Here is a 15,568-nt window from a genome sequence, read left to right on the forward strand (position 1 = left end):
TCGCCCATCAAGGGTAATAAAAGCCCGAAATGAAGACACTCCCACAGCGATTACCTGCCGGCTGGTTAGAAGTATAGTGACAAGGCGTGTGGCCTGAGTAACCCCATAAATTCCCAGATGCTCGTCCAGGCAGAACTCATTTCCTACCTCTGACATCATATTTCCCCCCACGCCCAGTTCAGTAAACCCGATATTGTTATTATTCTAGCGATTCTTTACTCTTGACAAAATATATAATTTCGTTTAATTTACTCACTTTTAATGGACTTGGCCAAAGTGATCAGAAAGAGAATGATAAGAGAAGCATAACAATACCCGTAAAAAGCACCAAAGGGGTAAAATCGAAAAACCAGAGAACAATAAGCTTCCGACTCAGATCGCGATAATATCAAAGACAAACTTGAGAACTCTGTCAAGTGGTGGGGACAAGGCAAGACTCCTCCTCCGGCTATTTGCTAATTAGAAAATAATGCTCTCAGCCCACTCCAAGGTCAATGTCAGGCGCGGCCCGACACAGAACTCTTGCAGGCGTCAAAGATGAAAGTGAGTCATTTAAAACTGACAAGTTTTGCGCCCAAGTCGTTTGTTTGTTGCTCTGATAGAATTTTGTGTTGTGTGTTTCGGCCATGCCGTGGACTGCTTGCATCAGCGTGGTTTGGGTGGGTGTTTGCTCAACACAAATTCCAATTTATTTTTTAATTATATTTACTAATACCCGCACTCGCACTCGCACTCCACTGACTACTGACTGCCTGACTGCTGGTTAATTACATATGCAAACTTGTTACACAAAAAGTAAACCAAACCAAAACGCAAGCAGCGAAAACAAAGAAAACTGTTGCAAGGCGACTCGTCCGACAACTCTCCAGCTGGTTGCCTTCGGACTGAAGCCAGCATTTTACACTTACACTCGGCAAAAACAGGCGCCCGATATCAGTATATTTTGTGTATCAGTTTTGAACATAATTGTAAAGTTTTTCCAAGTGTAGCTGTGGCTGCTCTGTGGTGGCGGTTATTGTTGGACAAACATTGTGGCAGGGTGCGGCGAGGGGCAGCACACGCTTCCAACTGCGCCAAATGTGTGGCAAGTAGCAAATGGCAAATGGCAAAATGCTAAGCTGCAAACATTTGTCAGCAAATAAACGAATTTCACGTCCACCCGCGGAAAACAACAAAACATTACCAGTGGGGTAGGCCAGCAGATGTTTAGCAGCTTGCCAACAAACAAAATATATCTATATATCGTGATCAGAAGAATATGTTTAGAATGAAGAGAAATATCTTTAAAGTGCACGGCAATCGTCAGAAATAGATACATATAATGTAAACACATTCCAGCAGTCGAACACCAATCGTTAATTGTTACAGCCAACAGGGAAATCAATCTGGAAACCTTTAATTAAACACCCTCGAGAGACATGTCACCCGGGGAATGTGGTCGCCAACTCGCAGAACTCACTACACACCCTCAAAGTAAGAATCAAGTGTCGGGTTTCTAATTGCCTCACAGTCGGGGACAACAGAGCCACCGAAGCACTCCCACTGGCTCCTACAAATTAAATACAATTACGAGTAAGGCAGAAATAATTGCGGAGATTGAGCGACTAGTCATGAACAGGTTCTTGCTGGGATTAGAATGTTGTCCGGTGCCCCCCTCCCGATCAGAAGTTCTTATGTTCTTTCGTTCTTTATGCGGGTGTTGGGTGTTGGCCTTTTCAAGGGGCAGGCGCATTCTAATTGCCACCAAAGCCGCCATGTCCTTGGCTGAACTGTGGTCTTGTACTCAGATGATTGATTGGAATTTTTGCCGTACTTATTTCTCTCACCGGCCGAAAGGCGGATATTGTGCGAGTCGTGTCGGAAATTGGGGCTCGAAGCAAAATATGCATAAATCAATTATGAAAACCAGTAATCGAGCGTATAGCAATTTAAACTGGTTCAGCATACATTTTTCGACTTTGTTTTGCTCGTTTCTGCCTCGTTCGCTGAGAGTATTTGCATAAATAGTGCAACTTGTGCGCCAATTATACTATTTATAAGTCGATTTTTGGTCAATGGGGAAGCAGGTGACTGCGAAACTGTTGCACTGCTTGGCCGCTTGTCAGCGCACTTGCAACTGTTGGTCGGTTTTCTCTCTGCTGGTCATTTCATCCAGATCTGAGATCATATCTGGGCTTTAGTATGCCATAAATGGGAAACATTCCTCAACGGTGTCACTATCCCACCCCTTCCCCACCCTGGGAACACAAAATTGAAAGCATTTTTTGGTGAAAACCGCATAAATTTGTAAACCATTTAAGTTAAAAACCTTCCACCGAACAAAGGCCTTTGCCTTCCGCTGCTGGGCGTGGTCACGGCTGCTGTCCAAAACCCAAAAAATAAAACACCTTACATAATTCCCACTGAGGTCAGTCTTGGGCGGTGAAATGAATGAATCTGTTGAACGCAATCCCCCGAAGGCAAGGCCCAAAACGAAAGTGAAATTTCCATCGCTCATCGCGCTCTTCGATTCGAGTCAATTAATTTATTGGTTTCGCTTGATTTTGGGCTCTTGATTTTGGAAATTAAACAATTATGTATCCATTGATTTACAATTTCACTTGATGTTTGTGAGCTTGTGGTAGTTTTGTAGTAAATTGATTAATGGAAATCATTTACAAATGGAAACAGCAGACGAAAATTCATAATTAAAGGAAAGTGTTGGATGTAAAAGATGAGAAATTGTACATTAACTGGGGAAATATAAAATGGGAATAAATTACAATGAATGAAAGCTCAGAATACGGGATACGTTTCGTAATCTTTCACACACGAATAGAGTTTGTTTGCCGATTCAAAAACTGCAGCATAAAAGGACAACAGCAGCCAAGACGAGGGCATTGCCTAAGTAGCAGAGATCATGGACCGATGAAAATGGCAAACGAACATGAAAAACTTCTTAGCTGGGAAATTCTTTAGCCGGTTTTTGTGTTGCCATTACTCGATACCACTCCCGCGACTGGCCAAAACCAGAACTGGTTCAATTCCAGCTCCCTGGGCATCAGGGCAGCGTGTGCGGGTGGCATTTGTCTACTCACAGCTACAGACACACACACACAGAGATAAAGAGAGGGAGAGCCTCACGACTTGGCCCAAAGGCAAACAAACTCCAACGATCCAATCCAGACTTTGGCCCTTCGTTTCGCTGTCTTTTCGTTTTTGGCGCTCGTGCTGGGTTCAAAGTTGGCCCGTGGAGTCCCCCCAATCGTTAGGTTTTGGGTGAAAGGCCGCGCAGCTGATTTGCATTTTCGGTTTTGGTGTATTTAGTCTCTGAGGGCACACCGTCAATATTCTATCAATTATTTGATGTTTGATTTGGGCTTCACACTTGAATGTTGACTCTTCTGCGGCTCTTCGCTGCTGTTTTCCGGTTTGCCCTCCGCCTTTTGGCTGCTTCGTCAGCGTCGCTTCCAGTGGAGCTGCTCGTGCCATGATTTTCATTTTGCCTTGTTTTGTGTTTGCTGTTGTTATTTTTCGAGGTGCGACTGCACTGTTTGTTTGCGTTCATTTTTTGTAGCCGCTCTTTGTTTTTTATTTAGCATTTATTTTTGTGTTACTCCTTTCGGTTGTTGCTCCTATAACTTTATGTAATTTGCAAAGCGTGCTCTAATAAAAGCAGCAACAAAATTATATTGCAAATATTAAAACTAAATTACGAGCGCAAATGCAAACGAGTTTCTTTTTCGCTATTGCAAATACTCGAATCAACGCGAAAAAAATCACACACAGAGATTGTTGGGTGCTGGTGCTGGTTGCTGGTTGCTGGTGGTGCTTGAGTGGCACACAACTTTGTATGGACATAACTGGGCTTGGCTTTGGCTTTGCCCCACTGGGCAGGCCATAAATCTCGTGCAAAAACCAACGTAATATTGTAAACTGAATACAGAACCTTCAGCACAGACAAAGATCACTAGGATACAAAAAGAGAAAGACGTATTGGTGAAATCTAGAATATTTTTCCACATAAAACCATCGAGTTTCTATGACATTTGAAGCTTCTGCATTAACCCAAACCTGACGGATAGATTTCGTTTGAGATTACATAGAAATGATGTAATAATTTATGAATTCAAAACCCACTCTAAAGTAGCTCCTGCAACTCCTAAACTAGTTTAAGTCTCTGCTGGCATTAGCTTCATGTTTGCTCCAGTTCTAGACATATTTTCGAGCAGATTAAAGCACTTGAATTATCATTCCAGCAACGAAACGAAATTCCTTGCCATTGTCAGCGCTCAACAATCTCACAATCTCCCACAGATGCCAAGCAAAATAAAACCACTTTAGGGGGTAGAACAAATACCAAAACCCAGGCACGTAGCCAGACCTCCAAATAGAATGCAGCCAAAAAGAGGTCTGTGACTGGTTCTCCATCAATGGAGTATAGAAAACTGTATCACGCACATAAAAACCCTAACTGGAGTGACCAGAACTCGACTGATCCCCGCTGAACCGTATGCGGCAAGGTGTGAAAAGCTGTTGACCGCCCAGGGTCCGCCTCCTCGTACTCCATTTGGGCCACATTTTTACATTTTTCCCCGGCACATGCTGAGGTCTGGTCTTCGGGTTGCCTTTCTAAGTTTGTGGTTTGAGTTTTGTAGGTCTATAAGTCGCAGCGGTGTTGATTGAATGTCTGGAGACTGCAAACCCAAACAGTAAAAAACTGAAGGATCGTGTGTCTGCTGCGGTCTGGCCTGAGTCTTTGGTTTCTGGTCTTTTGGGGTTATTTTTTTTCCTCCGAGTTGGTTTTTCTTGGGCCACGATGTCGTGCTGCCATTGTTCGCATTAGTGTGGCATATTAAGTAATAGAACTGTATTTTTTCCTCACCCTATCTCCAGCTCTATATCTGGGCTGCATCTATGCATCTGTTTCTGTTTCTGTTTCTCTTACTGTTACTGTGTCTACTCCAACCTACTGTGGAGCGGTGCGGTACCTACCGTACCTCCCAGTGGCGCAACAGCCATACTAAGTGAGTTGTTTCCATTAAAATGCAAGTGGCAACGAGAATTCGGTTTGGCATGGCTATGTAAAAGGGATTGTTTTTGTGTCTCTGACTGAGTACGTTTCTAGCCCAGCCTTGCCTTGCCTTGCGTCTGGTCTATTGCATTAAATCAGAGTTATGCCACGAACTGCGCGATTTGAAATGAATTGAATGGGGCTTAGTTGCTTGGATAAACAGATCGAGACGTGTGAAAAGTGTTTGCAGAGCCGTAATACGCGTTAAAGATTTATTTACACTATCGGCACACTCGCATGGCAAAAGCATCGATAGTGTAATCGATAGCTAAGTATTTCGGGTATTCTGCGATTGTTGGGGCTACTCCAGCGATGGTTGGAGAATGGCAAATGTGAAATCAATTTAAAGTAATTTCGTTAATCTTGCATAACCGATGCCATCAATAGTCCCTCTTTCTCTGTTTGTATTTCTCTTTCAAGAGACAGATTATGCAACCTTAGCCTACACCCAGAAATACATAATTCACGATTAGATCTGTCGCTCAACGTCACAAAATTTCTATGCATTGTAATTTTCCGCATAATTTCGCCTACTTTTTGTTTGTTTCTGTTTGTTTTCTTTGCCTCTGGCGAATATAAAGAATAACCCAACAAAAGACAAGAAGAAAAAACAAACCTTTTGCCGCACGCTTCAGCGACAAAATGGTCAACAATCTTGGCTTAGTTTTGTCGGCCAGATGTCTATTGTTGCCGTTGCCGTTGCCTTTGCTGTTGCTGTTGCTGTTGTAATTACAATGGCTTTACCCACAGACAGAGCTATAGCTATGGCTATGGATAAGGCTGTTCTGGTTGTCGTGATTTATTGTGTGAACAGCAAGGTTTCTTTGATTCCCTCTCTGAGGCTTACTTTGATTTGCTTTTGTTCTCCCACCGCATTTGCATATTCTTTGGGGGCTTGAGGCTTCATTTGGCTGCGGGTGCCACTCGAAATTGGGCGTGACTGGGCGTGGTGGGTCCGATATCATACGCATAGAAGCCATACTCAAAGCTCAATGAGTCGCCAAGTGCTTTGGGCACTCTGAACCCGCTAAGTGGATAGGAATTGGCTTCCACAAAATGGAAATGGAAATAAAGGTTCAACGAACCCAACGCACCAACACCACTGCGACGCGACGGCGCGAAGATATGCAATTCTCGAGTGGTTATTAAAGCAAATAACACTTGAGAGTGCGGTGCCCAATCCCAACTCTGCCACCGTCAATCAAGAGTTGAATGGCTTTTGAAGTGGAGCTGGAGCTCCTCCGTCTCCGCCAACACACTCTCAAATGAATTCTTTTGCCAAATGATGCACTTCTCTGGCAGATCAGATCCACTGATGGCGGCGGCTGAATTGCCTTGATGCGAGGACTACTTATGCGAATATGACAGTCGCCTCCAAAGCTGATGACTGATTGGATTGCATTAATGGTTGGGTGTGGGTGGATTCTGCTGTGGGTGCAAATCGATCAATTACCAGAAACCAAAGCTAAATTGTACAGCACTCCAACAGCCCAACAGTTTAGCTTAGCTGTAGTCTGTCCTTTAGTAAGTGGCATATCCGTATGGGCCAAGGAATTGCCAACTCATTGCAACATACCAACCCGTTGCTCTTCCCGCCTGGCCGACTGGCCCGGGCCATTCATTGCCCACTCATAAGACTTGACATTTTTATTAAAAACTCTGCTTCTTGGGACCGACAACCGACTGCAATCAGGAGATCAGCCATGCAATGTCGGGACAACGCACAAAGGGCATATTTTATGCATGCCGCTCGTTAAGCGGTGGCTTCTTCTTTATTTTCTTGTGGCTCTCTCAGGCTTTCAGGCCTCGACTTTATCGTGTTTGTTGTTGCTGCCAAATTGGCAACAGATTGTGTTTATGGCCAGAGTTGGTTGCTGTTGCTGCTTTTGGGCATCATTTCCTGCTTAAATGGAGAGAGGGAGAGAGCGAAAGAGAGGCCTGTGTATATTTATAGAGCCGCTCTGATGAACCGTAATCTCAAGGATAACTGCATATTTTTATTACAGGTTTCCACTACGCTTGCAGTAGCTGGCCCATAATTTCCCAGTCACAAAAGGCCACAGAGGAAACGAATGACTTAGGGCAAAAACTTGTTTGCTCTTCTTGGCATATCCGCGAATGGCAGACGACCTTTTCACGTGTCCCTCGTATTCTGTAAACTCTCCTATCCCCTGCGATTTCCTTCCTTTCGTATTTCGCTAACCAAAATGGGTTAATGGACAGCTTAACCTCCCTGCACTCAAACAGCAGAAAAGTGACACAAAAAACTAACTAAAACCTCAGACCGCAAGCAAAAATGTTACCCCTTTTTGGGGCGTCATTTTATGTTTATAATTATGGGGCCGAAAAGCTTTAATGACTGCAAATTGAATGGAGTCGAGTGTACATACATCGGAGTTTTATTTTGCACTTTGCAACACGAGAAACGGAAATGCCGAAATGGCCAAAGCAACAAAATAAAAGAGAGAGACAAGTCAAACAAATGGGTCAAGGATTTGAACAATTTGGCCACACTCGATTGGCTCTGGGTAGGGCACAGAGTTCAATTTGGTTCCGTTCCGTTCCGTTCCAGCCATCAAAGAATGAACACAACAAAACAACACACACACACACCTGGTGCTTGGTTTCTTTATTGAAAATATTTGCGCTTGTTATGTCACTGTTACTGGCTCTTGGTACTCTCGGACAGAGGTTCGAGTTCGAGCCATCGGCCGTGCATGGCCCATACACATACGTTCGTAAGTATCGTAAATTTGTGCTTGTTCGTAGTGGCCACAACCCAGCGGGTGGCTGTCCCATTCATATGTCCATGGTTATGGGTATGGCTATGCCATACGTCGCACTCTTACAATATCTACATCTTGTATTTGGGGTGTCTGAGTCAGTCGGGTCAGTTGGCGGCATGAATCACTGGCATATTATGCCGGGGTCAGAGCTGCATTTGATTGGTTATTAGTGGGTTAATTGAGTGATATTTTGGTGCGGGGAAAAACCAGTCCAGTGCATCAGAAACTGTGGGAAAACGCAGGAGAGGAGATCGATCGAGAAACGTCAGAGCTGCTGCTTTTTCCAACGATCACATTTCTCGACCATCTGTTATGCAACCTTTTAAATATGTTTTAACATCATTCCCCTCCACCCTCCAATTTGTTGTGTTAATCACTCAATTTACGGCGACTTTCGCCCCTTTGGCGAATGGCAACTGCCTGAACTTAGGCACAACCTTTAAGCAACGTTTCCGCTTCATGTCAACACTTTCTTTTTGTGCCAAAAATGTTGAATTTCGGTTTATGATTTATGCTACCGACTGTCCAAAATTGTCAAAAGAAATCCACAATTTGCAGCTCGAGTTCTGCTCGAGTGCTCGGGCAACCAAATGACCAACGACTCGGACCCCCACAGCTAGCTGGAGGTGGCTGGCCGCGCGGCAGAGTGGGAAGCCGTAAAAGCAACGCCCAACTGGCAGCCGAGTGGCTGTGGCCCGAGTGGCACAGTTGCAACAAGTTGGCGACGCGAAAGTGAAACGAAAAACAAATGCAGAAAAAACGTACAAACAAAGAAAACGTTGTGGAAAGGCTGTAAAACACAGGAGATCCCAATTAAAAAGAAAAGCGAAAATGTGTATGGCAAATCGAGTCCGAAGCGAGAGAAACGAGAAAGAGAAGTAATTGCGTTCAATGCACTCCAATGGGGCGTGGCAACGACATCTACATCGGCAGTAACGGTGCCTCTGAGTCATGCCACAAGCATTTTGCACCAAAAGGTAGACAAAATGTTGTACAAAAGTAAATTTGTCGCTGGGCGAAAAGCGGAAATCGTAGGCGCGTAAAATAGCCAAAAAAGAAACCCACTGGTATGGCATCAGGTCTATCCCTTATATTTTAGTTATGTTTATAACAATGATTACAATCTATTGCCAAAAATACCTCATCAACCAAAGAATGCAGTCATTAAGTGACTCCCTAGTGGCCACCCACCTGAACAGCGCCCACTTGTCTCAGTCCCGGACCAACCGCAACTTGGATCGAAAGAATGCAGTGGAAATTTGCCGAAATTTACATATAAAGCTCATTTGTATCAATGAAGTCTCCGCCTCATTCCATTGGAACAGAACACACCCCGAAAGAGCAACAAAAGAAATACCAATGCAAAATAATTGCCCTCGCCCCGACACAGCCGCAGTTGTGTGGCTCTGCTGCTGGAAATAATTCAAAAAGTCAAACAAAAATGTCAACCACTTCTGCCGGAAGAGTATGGTGGGGGGGATTTCGGTTTCAATTTTGGTTTATAACCCATTGACATTTGGCCAAAGTCTCTGCACAAATTCAATGGAAGTTCACCTATTTTTTTATGGTCTGACTAGAGCTAGAATAGGATATTGGATACGTTAGTGAACATTGAGAGGCATACGGCTGACGCCGGTTAGTGGTATTTCAAAAACGCTCGTTAGCCTTTTTGACCGTGAATATGCTCAAAAAGTATCGGATGTCATATGTTAATATTTATTGGAAAATTGCTTAAAGAAATTAAATGAACACTTTCATGATACGGCTTCCAGTTCAGAAATTTGATATTTCATCTTAAGCTTGATTAATAGTTATTCATTTGATAAGACCATACGTCCAACGTAATGTAGTTTTAACACAATTAGTCTATAAGTTTATAACAAATATCGTGTGAAAGTGTCTTCACAGACACGCAATGAAACTCTGATAAGATAAGAAAAATATGAAAGAAGAAAAATGAAAAATGTGACCCTGAACTTGTTCGCACTCCTCCTTCGTTGTTCCCATCTGGTTGGCTTAAGCTTCACTTTACCTAAAAAGACAGAAACAAAACGAAAAATCACATGAGAAAACAGACATTTTTGTTTTATTTTAGAGCCAGTAAACTAATTTGAATGATACACTAAAAATGAAAATCAGAGCACACATAAAAGTGAATGAAAACAAAGGCAAATTTAATTATTTTAACGGGCGTGAAATTAACACAAAGGCAGTCGGAGAGGACTGCCCGTGGCGGCAGGGGTTCTGAGGGCGTGGTATATGCCCATATAAAACCAACAGCAACAAAAACCAGATATTAACAAAGCAAGGTCACCTGCGGCTGAGGATGCACATGGCATGGGCGAATGGAGATGGAAACTAAATGAGTTTGGGGGCCAGAGAAACCAAATAAACTTTTACTACACCAAAGCCACGAGGGCAGTTACAACGCTAAAGCTTGATAAGGTCTTACTGCTTATTATGGCAGCTTTCCTTTGATTTGCAGCCTGAGCCGGAACAAATTGTTGATTGAGAAGAAACAGATTCATGTACTGATAAGTCCAAGTGCCTCTATTAGGTCTTCACAGCTCTCAAATAAAACGATTTCCAGCAGCCAACCACATGTTAAATAAACCATATAAATCCAAACAATCAATCAACTTTTGTAATGAAGCCAAACGATGTGTAAACCGATACATCGCCATCAGGTTAATCATCGCCCAGACAGGTTGGGCAATCGACCCCCATCTTCAGCAGCTATTGTTGTCTCCCTTTCTCTCCCATACGTACACAAATGCAAGGCAATTGCAACAACAACAGCAGTAACCACATATAATTGCTGTTCCAATAACCTCTAACCCGAAGGCACAAAGCAGACAAACCACACACAACACACAAGAGATAACAACGAGAAATACAAATTGTGACTCGTGCCACAACAAAACGCACACCGAACAAATAACCAAATATATTAAACTGTCAAACCAAATAATAACCCAAGCCGGTCACACCCACACACACACACAATGGCAGGAAAATGGACATGGAGAGACAGAAAGATGAGAGAAAGAGGCAGATGTAAATTTGCACAAGTGAGCGCAAGTGAGACACAGATACCAGAAAAGGCAAAGGCACAGGAGGAAAACGCAAATATTTACAGTAAACAAAATCAAAGAGAGTGGTACACCCAGAGAATAAAAGAAACGGAGAGAGAGAGGAGAGGATCAGCTGAATATGATTGTTGTTGCTGCTCTACCTACGCGACCCGAAAATTGTTGCTGCTGCCACACAAATAACCTCAAATCGTTGCTGTTTTGGTAATAAACGAAGCGTTAAACAAATTGCATTACAACAACTACCACAACATAGAAATACTCATTTTTGGTTTCTTACCGATTTGTTGTCTACCATATGCAAAGCGTCATAAATGAGGCTGCAATAGTATTGTTGCTGTCGTTGCCTTGGGCGTAATTACATCCACAGCCAAAAATGGTCAAACGAGCGAGAAAATTATCACATTGCAGCCCACTGTGTGTTGTTGTAATGGAAGCCCCACTAAAAGACTGAAATTAAATGCAAATTTTTGGCCAATACAAAACAAAATGTATACACACACACACGGGCATACAAAAGGTTTCATAATCAGGAAATTTACAATTTTTCGGTGTCTTGAGGCGGAGGAAATTAAAATTGTTGCTGCCGAAGATTTGACATTTGATATGCAATTTGAATAATTTTGGTAAGGCAATTAATAAAGCTACCCCAAAACGAAAATGTTTTGCAGATCTAATTTCCCTTTTCCTATCTCCCCAGCCGCACCTGCCTATCCAGTCGACTCCTCGAAATTGGCGCACACATATGGCAAAACTAGTTCCAACATCAGAAACTACAGAAATGCCACGGACAGCGGAGCTTAATTCAAACACAGACATAAATCAATGAACGCCAAAGTCGAAGGCAGCCCAGAAAATGGAAATCAAGGAAGGTGGTAGAAGCACAGAAATAATGGAAAATAATAATAGATAGCTGGGCTGCGAGTGCCAGCACGCCTTGGACGTAAAAATACAGATATAATTGATTACATTATGCAATAGAATTAAATCAGGCAACTGCATGCAAATGATCGTAATAACTCTCTGACTAAACTAAGGTTATACCCTTATGGTCCCCCGGAAGATTCGAAATCTTAGCTATAGTATGAAGGAATTCTAAGATGTAGTAGATGAAATCAGATTGAATTAAGACCGTACCGATCTGTCACTTAATGATGCCCTTTTGTAATTACCCCAACTATAGTTTAAGGATTTTAATGGCTTCAAATGAATGTCTGACCTTTGCTCTCAACATTTTAAATTAATTTAATACAACTTAAAATTAGCTGTAAGCTCTTTAAGCAGCTATTAAATTAGTTACAGGGTCTAGCCAAAGCCATTTAATTAGCCATAAAACAGACATATTTTTTATGTACGCCAATCTGAGTGCGCATCTAAGCAACCATTCATTCTGGCAATGCAGCAAAAAGAGTTCGCTTATAACATGTGCGATGTAATGCAAGCAAATTGTGTAAACTGCTGAAATATGCAATCAGCAAGCAGCAGGCTGCTTGCAAATGGCATTGAAATGGCGCAAGCCACAGCCAAATGGACACATTAGCCAGATCATGCCACAGGCGGGCTATGTCCAGTCAACATGAGATGCCCCGCCTAGGTGTGCCCGCCACCTCGCTCCATGTGAGCATGTCACTTGGGTGCTTTAGGTTGGGTCTAGTCGGGGCCTGATTGAAGGTTACAGAGCAATGTGATACAGCCATTAAACCACACAACACAGAGAGCAGCACAAACATGTCTCTGCCCTGTCTTTAGCACATCAATATCAGATCGCAATTCTGGGTCTCTGACTTGTTTGTGCGACTCTCACTCCCGGTTGAATGAACCATGGGGCCATGGAGCGTCTTAAGCGCCCACGGTGTGCGAGGGAGTTATTGGCTTGTTCTAGCCAAACGAACACGACATGGATAAGAGCACAAGCCATGAGAGCTTCGATCCGCCAGTTGCTAAGCCGAAAGGTTCAAAGCGAAGGCGTCGCCGTCATCGTCGTTGGAAGCAGCTGTCAACAGATGCCACAGATAAGCCAAATGGAAACCAAAAACCCCAAGCCGAAGAGTCTCATAATTTTCGCAACTTGATCTTGAGCACGAAATCTACAATTGTAGAAACAGGAGAGTGAGTGTACACACGTGTAAATTATGAGAATTTATCCCATTACCCTGCACGCTGTAGCCCTTGCAGATGAAGATGCTTCTATGAGACAGGTCATAAATCTGCTAAGTAACATGTTCTAACTGTACAACAATTTGTCATGTAGCCACAGCCTCAGCATTATCAATGATTTATGAGGAAGCTAAGATGCAGCTACAGGTGCATGGCCTATGGTCCATGGTATTGCATGTGGCCAGATAGGAAAACGTTTCCAACAAGTTGTTTTGGAGTTAGACCGGATGGAGATGCTTCGTTTTCGCTTGTGCTTTTTGTTTTCCGATGGCATTTATCTTGACCCGAAGGCAAAGTGAAGTTTTCATGGCTCATGGCTCAAATATTGCGAGCGTCGAACTGTAAAGCTATGAAGAGAAGTTGGCGCTGAACGGAAGTGCGCGTTTAAGGTTATGGGCACAGGGCCAGGCACTACACTACATCCACTATATCCATACAACAAATACACAACTCACCATGTCATCAAAGCTCCGTTGAAGCTTCTGGAAATATTGAATTATTTCTTTTTTATACAACTGTTTCATTTCCTGGATATCGACCAATACAGGCTCCTCGATGTCCATCCACTTTACGATCAGATACGTATTTCCTCTAAATCGATAGCTGTGCATAATTCTCTCCAGCTTTTGCCCAAGCTCTAAGCCCGAAGGCTCTTCCTTATCCGACTCCGGGGTGTTCTGTTTCAATAAGTAAAGTTGATTCGGTATCAAATGTTTCTAATGGTTCTAAATATCAATTACTAATCAAACATTTTCTTACACAATCCTCAGCATTCTCAAGCGAGTTATTGGCGCGACTTTTATCGGTGTTCCTTGGCAGTTTCTTTGTAGTCTCCAAATTGTCGACGAACTCTTCTTTTTGATTAGGAGTAGGGAGCACTGGTTGAGTTTGGGATGGGGTTTGCTTCGTAGTTAAAGCTGGTTGAGGTTCGGGTTGGGGTGGAGAAGACGAACAGCCTGATTTTGAAAAGGTGGCTGAGGACTTGGAGCTGCAAGACGTCGATGACAAGGGCGACAAGACCGAGGACGCAAATGATTCTGATAATGGCCTTCGACTTCCTGGTTGGCTCCCTAACGGTGGTGTTATTGGTTCATATTCTGGCGATGATTCATCGTCACTCGATTCACTCAGTTGGACACATTTGTTGTTCCAGTTATTGTTTCGCACATGTTCTGGCGCTGGTTCTGGCTCTGTCAGTGTGCCGCCACTGTTATTGTGCAGTTCAGTACTCTGAGCAGCATGCGCTTTCCTATTTTTGGTCTTAGCGAGCCTTCTTTCTAATTTCCTAAAATTGATGTCGTTCTCGAACTTGGCCAGCAGGTGGATACATTTGCCAAGATTTTCCATTGGCTCCCAGGTGCAGCTTTCTGCTTCGAAGCCCTCCCATTTGACGAAATACTCCGTTTCTCCTTGATAGAACCGTTTTCCCTTGATCTCCTCCACAACATATTCCTTTGCAACCAACGGATTGGTTCTGGACGCCCTTTTTCTGGGACTTCGCATTTTATCAAAACAAATAATATTTTCACGATTTTCTGAACTTCAATGGACTTCGATATACTTAAATACTATCACACAATCTCGTTCGATAACAATCAGTACTGCCAACTTGGTTTATTTTCTTCTGCGCAAAATAAAATTAATTAATTGATTTATGAAACAGTGCAAATGCAGTATTTAGGAAATATATCACTCAGCTGAACATTATATAAATCAACCAGCCCAGTCGATCTGATGTTGCACTTGTTTGTGTCTCGGTTGCCGTACTAAACTTGTTTACTCGATCCGTTTTAGAGTGCGCCCCTCAGAAAATGTGCAGGACAGCTGAGCGGAAATAACTGTGCTATGTATACATGCGAATGTATGTACATATGTATACATATATTTTAATTGGCCATCGGGAAAATGTGTAACTTTTCCCTATCGGCTCGTGTACACTTAATGCCACTGAAATTGAAATGGTGCGGTGTGTGTTTTCACTGGAGTAATGCTTAGCTCGAGTTGGACAACAATGTCATTGGCAAGTTTCTCATCATTATGGCATGCAGCAAATGCCAATTTGCATAGATAGTATGTATGTAAAGCAATTATTTATTTCAATAGGGTTTGCTGCCGTGCCGGTCCAGACAACAGATCCAGCCGCCAAATGCGTCGTCTGGTCACCGGTCGAGAAACTTGAGGTACTGTGACAAAAAGAGTTTGGAGTTTGTGAAGTTGTCGTCAGCGAGTCAGCCAACCTGTTACAGCTACAGTTATGAATTCGAGCGCAAAACTTGTGCCACAACTTTACATGTACACATTTCTTTTTCATTTCACTTTCTTCACACACACACTAAACACGCATATACAGTCGCGCGAGTCATGTGTTGTTGAAGGGGCAGATAAATAGAGATGGAAGACTTCGAAGTTTGTGGGGAAAAAAGCGATGAAGACAATTCCCAAAAAATGTATAATATAAACTAAAACAAAATAGGAAATTG

The 15,568-nt window shown here is 43.0% G+C and overlaps 2 protein-coding genes and 1 long non-coding RNA gene across 3 annotated transcripts in view; 1 reads left to right on the plus strand and 2 right to left on the minus strand.

The window, feature by feature from the left end:
• The window catches only part of LOC117591819 (mucin-5AC), a 32,521-nt gene that overhangs the window by 12,848 nt on the left and 4,105 nt on the right, over window positions 1-15,568 (minus strand). The window lies entirely within an intron of this gene.
• Window positions 9,724-15,255, minus strand: LOC117591822 (probable chromo domain-containing protein LHP1). Its single transcript, XM_034285159.1, has 3 exons — window positions 13,848-15,255; window positions 13,544-13,765; window positions 9,724-9,871 (listed from the first exon to the last, which is right to left on the minus strand). The coding sequence occupies exons 1-3, from the start codon at window positions 14,589-14,591 to the stop codon at window positions 9,863-9,865; spliced, it is 975 nt and encodes a 324-aa protein (XP_034141050.1). The 5' UTR covers window positions 14,592-15,255; the 3' UTR covers window positions 9,724-9,862.
• On the plus strand, window positions 10,589-11,875 carry LOC117591828. The gene is made up of 2 exons (XR_004574494.1): window positions 10,589-11,557; window positions 11,632-11,875. It is a non-coding gene; the product is annotated as an uncharacterized LOC117591828 (long non-coding RNA).

Source organism: Drosophila guanche, unplaced genomic scaffold (genome assembly GCF_900245975.1).
Source record: "Drosophila guanche unplaced genomic scaffold, DGUA_6, whole genome shotgun sequence".
NCBI lineage: Eukaryota > Metazoa > Arthropoda > Insecta > Diptera > Drosophilidae > Drosophila > Drosophila guanche.